Source organism: Camarhynchus parvulus, chromosome 4 (assembly GCF_901933205.1).
Source record: "Camarhynchus parvulus chromosome 4, STF_HiC, whole genome shotgun sequence".
NCBI classification, from domain to species: domain Eukaryota; kingdom Metazoa; phylum Chordata; class Aves; order Passeriformes; family Thraupidae; genus Camarhynchus; species Camarhynchus parvulus.
Window position 1 is genome coordinate 51,079,256 of NC_044574.1, and position 9,804 is coordinate 51,089,059.

Here is a 9,804-nt window from a genome sequence, read left to right on the forward strand (position 1 = left end):
AGGGTAATCACCTGAAAGGGTAATCACTGCAACTTGGAAAGCAATGTATGCTTCTGGAAGCGTGATAAAGACATCAGACCAGGCATCGGAAACCATAGCTCTCGTTCCTTACATTTGCTTCTGAGGTTAGGCTAGTGGTATCCAGCCAGCAGTTAGGCATTGCAGGACTGTGCTGGCATCTTTCCTTATTGCTGCATCTGTCTCTCTGCCAGTGTCACCCTGTGATAAAAATTTAGTAACACAGTTTCCTGAATCCTCCCTTGATGGGCTTTCTTTTTGTCCACTGCAAAGGATGTAAAACTTCTGCGGATTAAACTGTCTTATACTGACTTTATACAGTGTCTACCACTGGGACTTCCAAAACACAAATGCAGTGAGTACCAAAACATGCACATTTGCAAAGCAGGAGGAAAATTGTGATAAAGGTCTCCCCTGATTCATTTTTGAAGCTCTGTTTTTATCTTGTACCATTGATACTCACACAGAAGAGCCGCAGGACAATGCTACAGATACCTGGGCCCCTTCTGCAGCAATCCTGAAGCCCCTCAGGCTGCAGGCCACCTAGAGAGCCAGGGCAGCACGTGTGTCCTTTGGCCCAGAAGATAAAGAAAAGGTTATCAGTCTGCAATGCCAGTGCCACCACCCTGCTGCCACTTCCAACCTCCCAGTGTGGGTGAGCCTGCACACAGCACCAGCATCAGGCACATCAATTTCCTGGCTCCTGGGCAGTACCTGCTGCCAGGTTTTGGGTACTGGGGTTGGGACAGGCAGTCTGTGATCCACAGCCTTGGCACCCAAGTACAGATGCCACATTCAACGTGTTAATTGAGGACATTACAGGGTTGTGTAAATCTTCCTTAGTTAGAAATTTCTCTAATTGCCTAAAATGCCATGCCTTTTAAAAAAACAACCCAAAAAACCTAAAACAAACAAACAAAAAAAAAAAAGCCAAAAAAATTTGTATTTATACAGTGGAAGAGAATTAATTGGTGTACATAAAAGAGTGGAGCCAGAAGGTTTCATTCTGTGTATTGCTCATGGACACTGGCTCTTCCCTTTCCATCTCTGAATACACTTTTGGGGGGTAAACCAGAGATTGCACAGGACTGTGAGCATCTCCAGCAAAATCCTTGGGAGGTTTGTGATTACAGCTTCAGCCAGGAGCTGCCTGGCTTTAAGACTGTTTCAGGTATTACAGGTTCCTTCCCAACAGCCAGTTTGACACAAAGCAACAAGACAGTTCACAGAGGAGAAAACAAATTGATATTTAATGACAAGTCTTTAGTATGAGTGTTTCTGGCTGCCTGGGGCTGTGATCTAGCAGAGGAGGAGGAGAAGCAGCTCCCTCATTTCTACTAGAAAAGAATACCAAATTGTGAAATAGACTGAGCAGCATTAGGGCAGAACCAGACACTTTTGCTGTTTTTTCCATCATGGTCCCTGCAGGACCTTGCTGTTCCTAAACAAACAAAACCATCCAAATTTACCAGCTATCATTGTCTCACCAGCTACCAAGCCTTTGGGCACTAAATCCATCCAGGCCAAGGAGAAGACAAAATCCTTGCCCAGAGGAGCCAACTGCTGTATTCTCTGAGGTGTTAGCAGTGGTGCCATGGGGACCCCTCCAGCCGGGAGGACCACATCAAAGAGCATCAACACCACACCTGCAGGGGACAAGCTGGCTTTGGGAATGACTTTTCCCTTGAAACGCTAGCTGCCACACTGCCTTGGAGCACAGCAGGTGTCTTGGGGAGAGGGTGCAGTGCCTGCCCCCCCCCACCCCAGCCCCTGCTCTGAACACATGCTCTCCATCTATTTCCAGAGTCAGTCACAAGCAGATAAGGGCTCAGCTTGTGTCTGGGGTGGTACTGACTGTTTGTGGTCTGCAGAGCATTGGCGGCTTCAGAGAGCTTGGGTACTGCCAGAGGGATGTCAGTAGTGCGAGCCTGTGTTGCAGTTGGAATTTATTTTATTGATTCCTTGTTAAGTGGTTCGTTCTGTTGTACCCCCATGTTTTCCCCAAGTTGGTTTACCACTGGGTTCTACCCTCCCTCAAAGCTGTCCCTCATGCTATTCCCCACCCCTTGTTCCAGCTCTTTCCCTGCCTGTCAAGACAACCCAGCCCTTGATTCCCGAACTTTCTCTGCCACTTAAACCTCGGGCCAATCCCTGTCTGCAACACCCCTTTGAAATTCCCCTATTCCTCGATGCCCCATTGGCCCATGTGACCCATCCTCTCCACCCTCCAAACCTCAATTTGCCTCAGACGCTTGATGTAATCTGCCTCTTCCTCCCTCGAGGATGCCCTATTGGTTAGCTGTTTGTATGCATCCCCTGACTTGTGTCTGAACAAAACCCCTTGCACAAGGGAGCTGAAGAGTTTTTTGTCCTGCTCCCTTCACCTGTAATAAACTGTTCCTTGTGAGAAAGAAAAAGATCAGCTGGCCCCCAACGTGCAGTGCCAGCTGATGCTATCCACTGGAATCTTTAGCAAGCCCTTCTGGTTCACCAGCAGCCACGCCAAGGTGTATGGAACAGCTCCAGGATGAATTCACCAGGAGCTGAACTTGAGAGCTGTGGCTCTACAAGCCTGGTGCTGGCTTGGTGAGACACTGGGGCTTGGGAAGATGGTGGGAAGGGGATCTTGTCAGCCGTGTCAGGAAAGCCCAGTTGTGCTCTAGTAGTAGCAGCAATTTGCTGTGAAATGTGTCCAAGTGGCTGATCCTTCATTATTTCCAGTAAGCAATTAATTAAGCTGGCAATTTTGTCCAGCTATAACAATATTTATCCTAAAAAAAGAGGAGCAAAAAAGCCTTCTTTCTACCCAAAGCTGATTATAAATATTTCTGTTTTTCAGTGGACTAACATGTTTATGTTACTGTTTACTAGATTAGCAGAGGGCTGCAAGTAAAAGCCCTGTGTCTCAGAGGATGTAGTTCTACCATTGTCTTTTCACTCATTTTTCTACCATTTGTCTTTTAACAAAACCAGTGGGTTGTTCAGGCTTTTTTTCTGTCTTTCCAATCTCAGGAACCTACTGGCATTGATTATCCTCCCATGGACTCAGCGGGCACCATCACCACCATCGTGGGGCCCAGTGCTTTCAGCATCCCCCACCCGATAAGGCAGAAGCTGTGCAGCAGCCTGGACGCTCCCCAGACCAGGGGCCACGACTGGCGCATGCTGGCCCACAAGCTCAAACTGGACAGGTGAGCAGGGCTGCCCATGTATGGTCAGGCAGGGGAGCTCCTAGGGAGGGGGGGATATGTGCAAAAACATCCTGGTGCAAGTCCCACTGAAAGCACAAGGACACACTGCTCATGCTGATTGCACAGGGGATGAGCACCTTGACAGCACCAACAACAGGGGTGGGTTGAAATCATATGAATTCAGGTAGTTTCCATGCAGCTCAAAACGAGCAAGTTTCCTTTTGGCTCATTGCAGGTACTTAAATTATTTTGCTACGAAATCAAGTCCCACCGGGGTGATCCTGGATCTCTGGGAAGCCCAGAATTTCCCTGATGGCAACCTGAGCATGCTGGCAGCAGTTCTGGAAGAAATGGGAAGACACGAAACGGTTGTTTCTTTGGCAGCAGAAGGAAATTACTGATGCAGCCTTGGCATGACCAGGAAGGACAGACACAGGGAGCGGTAATGCCCTGTTATTGCAAAGGAGAATTGAAATGAAAACCCAGACCAATGAGTTACACAAGAGACGTTTCAGAGAAGAAAGCAAGCAAACAAACAAACAAACAAAAAAAACCAGCCCTGACCTTCACACGTGCTCTCCTTGTACATTATCACAAGATCAGAAAGAGATCATGCAAAGTTGTACCTTGAAAATATAAATCAACCTAATGTTCCTCTCGGCTTGGCTGTACACTGCTTGGTACAGGTTTTTACAGTTTCCTAGGAAACGCTTTTTATTGCTATCCAGATATATGGATAAACTTTCTTAACAATCCCAATTTCTATGGATGTTGTTTACATCAAATTCTGGACAGGGGTACGGAAACTGTCCATGGCTCTTTATATTTTTTGTTTAAAGCCATTGTAGACAAGGCTATGGACAGTTGGTTGTGGCTGTTTCAGCTTATTGGTTTCTGGTGAATTCAGATTTTGGCTACAATTCTGCACATTGGTTGTCTCACAATGATCCTCCTGTCATTGTTCTGTTTCCTAGACCTACTTGTAAAAAAAAAGAAACAAACCAAGAAAATCAGGGTGTGCATCTGGAAAGCAGGTACTCTGGCTGATAAGCAGGAACACACAAAATGTTCCCTTTCTTCCCCAGGACAGTCCCACTGAGCCTGTGTGCTGTGTGGAGAATAGCTCTAAGACAGTGGGGAATGAAGGATCTGAGTTAATTTTCAATTCACGCCCTTTCCACCCCTTTGCTATATGAGGGGCGAGATATGCAATTCAGAGTGGTTGGAGGGGGGAAGGGGAGAAACCCAGAAAAAAATGAAAAAGAGAATTTGCTATGATAGTTATTTACTGATTAGTACCTAGTGCAAGGATTATAATGACTATTAATATTGCCATTATTACTTTATTTCTAATATTGTCAGCAGCAGAATGAATAATTTCTGGTTTTATGGAACCTGTTGTCCCCTCCCTGAAGGTCTTTTTAAGACGTATTCCTCTCTATGCTGTCTGTCCTTCCCTTTGTCATCATACTCCTCCTCCTCCAGAGTCCCTCTGCCAGCCCATAGAGGCTGCTCAGCTCATGTTAGCATTGCTGTGCTCCGTGCCCAGTGCCAGGGCAGCATGAACTGGTGACACTCTGCTGATCTTCACCCACCAAGTGTCTGACCCTGGCATGACAGGTTGCTCCAGGTTGCTCCAAGAAGCATTCCTTAGGTGGCTGTGAACCAGAGATGGTGCAAGCATGTGGAGGCACTGACATCCTCCACCTGATTTATGCACCCAAGCTGGGCCTCCATAATTTTTGCTTTGTTTTGTAGCATTCTAAGAGCCAGCAGTTCCCCACAGAGCTGCAGATCTCACTGAAACGCACCACCTCCAGCAATGCTTGCTGTACCAGGGCTGCTGCCAGTCCAGCCCTCTGCTGGGTCACTTCTGTGGGAGATGCGCTTGGCAGATCTCCGTGGATATTCCCAGGCACTGCTGCAGCCAGGGAAGCCTGTGTTCCGTGGGCCAGTGCAGGGCAGTGGAGTGGTGAAGTTGAAATCCTGTGTGCTGCAGTTTGCTGCCTTTGCTGCTCCTGCCAGCACCACTACCAGGCCAGGGCAGTGCAGTCCTCAGTGGCTGGCCAGGGAACACTTGTCCCTCTACAGCCCTCACAAAGCAGGTCAGGTGGAAGCTTTGCAAAAGGAGCAAACAAAAAGTGGTTGTCACTGCAAACGTATTTTGTTCTGTTCACTGAAAATTGTGGCTTTGGTACCTGACAGCATATAGGGTTGCAGTAGTTTTACCACCTGACTGGGCTGTCGTTTATGTGTAGCACAGAAAGGCTTTTCTGCCCCAACCTGTCCACTCCAGGTTTCCAGCCAGGCCCTGGTTGTTGCTGTTGTGCACACATGCATGTCCCTGCCCACATAGGCATTACCATTCCATATGCTTTCCGAGGCTGAAGTTAGCTTGTTCTCTTTTGTGCTTTTAGTTTTGTTTTCCCCAGGGCTTTCCAGATTGCACCTTTGAAGGTAACTGAAAATGTCATCGGTCAAAATGAGAAGAAAATTTCATCTGACCTTTTTTTCCATTTGACATTTCCACAGCCTTGTCGCTTTTTGCTTATAGTTCCCTGACCAGTGAGTTAGGTTTTGATTGACCACCAGACAGCCAGCACAAAAAGTTCCCTTCCTTGTAAGAGGTAGCCAGGCAGTTTGCAAACCAGCATTTCAGTCAAAACTGGAGACCAGAGGACATGCATTGTAACTTTCAACATCTGTGTGCATTTTGCTCATGTAAGCCCAACCTTCTCTTAATGTGGAGATGCCATGGGCATCCTCCCCATGAGCAACCATCTTCTTTTTCACCTTGGGCATCTGGTGCAGCCCCCTGCAATGCTAATAGAAACTTTGCTTTCAGCTTCTGAAGAGTTGGATTGAGGCTTTCAGCTCTGCCCTTTCTCCACACCTTTAACTTACCTCAGAGGGCTAAAATGGCTCTTAAAGGTAGGTCTCCGCTTTTCTCCTTCCCATGCCATCTTTAGGTGTAACAGTTGTGTTCAGTTTGTGCTTCTTCACCTTTCCCATGTGTCCTTCCTTGACTTCTCTTCCAAGGCAGGTGCAGGAGCTGAACTGTCCTTAAACCCTTTGGCCTTTTCAGCTCAATCTGTGTTGGTTGATCCCCAGGCTCACTTGTTGCTCCCCAGCTCTCAGTTTTTCTAGGTGGGCAGCATGTGCAGCCTTCTCACCTGGATCAGGGCCACAAAGTCTCTATTTATCTGTAGTGCTGTGAGCTGATGCTCCTTTGGTCAGCCCCCTGACCTGCGCTCTGATGCCTTCTGCAAGAGAAACAACTTGCAGATGAGCAACTTCCTCAGTGTTTTGGGGCATTTTCCTTTCACAGCATCACAGTAGAGAGGATTTATTACAAGGAAAGATGCACACTCTGATTAAGAGTGGCTGGAGGTCAAGAATGTAACCCTTCATCTCTGAACATGACTTGGGCAGCAGCATGACTGCCACTGGGTGGTGAAGCTGCTGTTCTTCCCTCAACTGCTCAGAAACCACCTGCTATGCCCTGCTGCAATCACGGGCTGGGTGGATTCTCCAGCAGCAGCTCCATAGGTTTGGCAGGCTCCCAGCACAGCCCCTTGGGCTGCCTCAGCCCTGACAGGGCAGGGAGAGCCAGGGGAAGGTTCCTCCACAGAGCCACAGCTCATCCCAGCAGCTCTGCACCCATTCTTTGCCACTGCTGCTGACAGCAGCTCCCACCTCACCTCACACTTCCCTGCATTAATTTTGCTCAGTTTTTTTCTTTTTTTCTGGGGGAGTGGCAGTGGCAGGGCACTGTGCGCTGTGGGAGAGGGCTCTGGCTGGTGCCGTTCACAGCAGCATCCCCATCCTGCTGCCTCAAGGAGAGCAGGTGGGAAGCACGGCAGCCAGATGGGTTCAGGATATTGTTTTTGGTGGGAGGAAACCCAGCAGCAGTTCCTCTGCCTGGATTGCATGGACACAGTGCCATCTCGTGGGGCTGAGCCCCAGCTCCACCACGTCGCTGCCGCCACAGCAACGTCGCACGGGAAGAAGCTTCCTATAGGATGGCTCTGACAAAGGAGTTTGGCAGGCAGAGCTGACTCTTAAAAGTTGTTTTAAGATTTTATGTCAGGTGAGCACATCTGCTTTAAGAGAAAAAAGCAAACAAAGAAAAAGGCTGCAGGCTTCTTATCCTCCCATTATTACTATTTTTTAAAATACTCTTCCTTTTAGTTGTTCACCTTTGGCTCTGTACTGCAGCAGTTCTGCTGCTTGTTACACCATCTCTTCATTACATGTTGATTCCTAGTGCTATAAATAGTATATATATTATATAAATATATATAAAATATCTACTGACTTCAAGGAAAACCTTTAATTTCCGAGTAAGAAACATTTATTGGAGGCAATCCTTTTCACCTTTTATTTTTTCTTCAGTTCTTCTTGTGTTGTGTTCTTGTAAAGGTGACTGTCAGTGTATAGGGTAAGTTTGGGGTTTGGTTGGTTTTTTTTTTCTTTTCAAAATTTATGATCACAACTGCTCCACTGCGTCTTGCTAAACAGCACAAGAACCTAAGTGCTGTTTCAGTGGATCTTGAAAATTTTGCAGTAGTGAAGGTGTCTCCAGTCAAGATTTGCTTTATTGGGAGACCAAGACTTTTTTCTGTCTCGCTGGCAGAAATGCAGACACTCATGAGACATGTTGGAGTCTGCAATACCCACAGAGCCAAACATGTCCATTCCCTGGGTTTCCTGCTATTTCAGTTGCTTACATATAGAATAAATGTATTTACATGCTGTAAGCCTGTCATTGTGGACAGTGTCCTAATGTCTTGTATTGCTACCTACAATAGTTTCTTTTTGGTTCTCCTTTTCTTCTTCTTTTGGGGGCAGGGGGCATTGGGAAGGGAGGGGTGGGTGGGCCCTTAGACCTTTGTATGCTCTACCAAGTAGTTCCCACAGCTCTGAGGTTAAATTTAAACACAATAATTTTGTTGAGGTTGGCTTGGTTTTTTTAATCTTGTTTTCAGGGCACTTTGTAAGCAATTTTACTGAGTGTTCAGAAGTCTTTTCAGGTATTACTTTGGCTCTCACCTGGCCATGAAGTAACTCAGTGTTTGCAGGCTGGCTTGGCCAGTATCATGTGGGGTAAAGACACGAGTGGTTTGTGAATGAAAACCAAACCTTTGGCCCTTCTCCCACAAGGACTCCAATGAGTTACTGACTTTGGGGTCACCACTGCAATCCATTCCTAGCTTGTGTGTGAAACCTTGAGTCCATAAATGAGCTGCACTGCAGATTTTTAAATGCTGAAGCACATATCTCAGACATCCTTTGAAGTTGGACAGAAAGGCAAATTAAGTGTGTGTGTGCATAGAGGCAACGAGGAGAAAACAAAGGACACTACCTGCTGTTAGCTTTTAGCTCTCATGTTAGGTATGGACATCCTCTTATTTTACCAACTTTTGAATGGGAAGGTAAAGGTCAAAATTCAGTGCTGTATCATCACTGCAAGGTCAAATAGGCAGTATGTCAAAAGCCAACAGAGTAAAAACTGGCAAGTAACTGGAATTGGACTTAAACTAAAGCCACAAGCTTGGTAGGTCAGGCTCCTTGCTTGAATAGGAGCATTTAGTTTATTTAATTATTTGTCCTTTAAACTTGATCCCTGCTCCCTGAAATCTGAAAATCCCTTATCTGGAAGTCCTTTGATAAACTGTCTGTACAAAAAAAAGCAATGATAATCCAGAGTTCCCACAAACCTCTATCCCAAATAGGTATTTCATGTTTTCTGTGGTGCTGGTTAAATGTATTTATTAGTGGCTCAGTCTCCTCAACTGCTGACAAAGAGATTAATTGCTATGTGTGCTGCATCCTGGGCCTGCCCTCTGCTCCCAAAGTATCCCATGTCATGGCAGGGGAGTAGCTTTGGGATGCCTGTGAGGAAGTGGGATGTCATTGGGAGGGTTGTCCCACAGCAGTGCTGGGACAAGAGCCCTGAATGAGAAAAGCTTGCACGGGCCCCAGAGCTTCTTTGGCTGCTGCCAGCTGGCTCTGGCTACCGCTTGCCAGTAAATTTGGGAGCTAGCACAATACAAACAAAAAGCAAAATCAGTCTGGAAAGTAAACAAAATTAGGAAGAAGAGGCAAAACACTCTTCTCCCTGCAGATTTTTCAAGGTACCTTGCAAAAACACCCGAGCCGAGAGCCAATTACCCATGGTGTGTGACACTGCTGAGACAGAGAAGTTGTGGCATCACTGTTGTCACATATCTGTGTGGTAGACTCTTTTTGCTAACACATGTTCTGTTATTGTTGTAGAGAAAAAAAAAAGAAAGAAAAAAAAAAATGAAAGAGGGTACCTTCAGTACCTTTCCAAAATAAAGGAGGGCCCATAGGAAAAGAAACATCTGTGTGACCCAGGTGTATCACATTTCTCCCTTCTCTTCCCATGTCACAGCTCTACCAGGGTTTGTGGGATATGTTTTCTTTGCTATTCAGATCTGGAGAACTCTTTTGGTTTTGATTTCCCTATTGCTGTATCTTCTATGCAATTCCTTTTCTAAAGACTGACTTACTACAGGAGAAGTGCTAGCCATTGCATTATTTGTATTGCTGTACAGTGGAGGTGTGGTTT

General features: G+C 46.4%; 1 protein-coding gene across 2 annotated transcripts in view; it reads left to right on the forward strand.

The window, feature by feature from the left end:
• UNC5C (unc-5 netrin receptor C) overlaps nucleotides 1-8,058 on the forward strand; it is a 249,366-nt gene extending 241,308 nt beyond the window's left edge. For both annotated transcript variants that reach the window (XM_030947608.1, XM_030947607.1), the window contains 2 exons: nucleotides 3,031-3,209; nucleotides 3,445-8,058. In XM_030947608.1, the coding sequence (XP_030803468.1) occupies nucleotides 3,031-3,209; nucleotides 3,445-3,610 (345 nt within the window). In that variant the 3' untranslated portion in view covers nucleotides 3,611-8,058. The remainder of the gene's footprint in view (nucleotides 1-3,030; nucleotides 3,210-3,444) is intronic.
• Nucleotides 8,059-9,804: the final 1,746 nt, after the last annotated feature.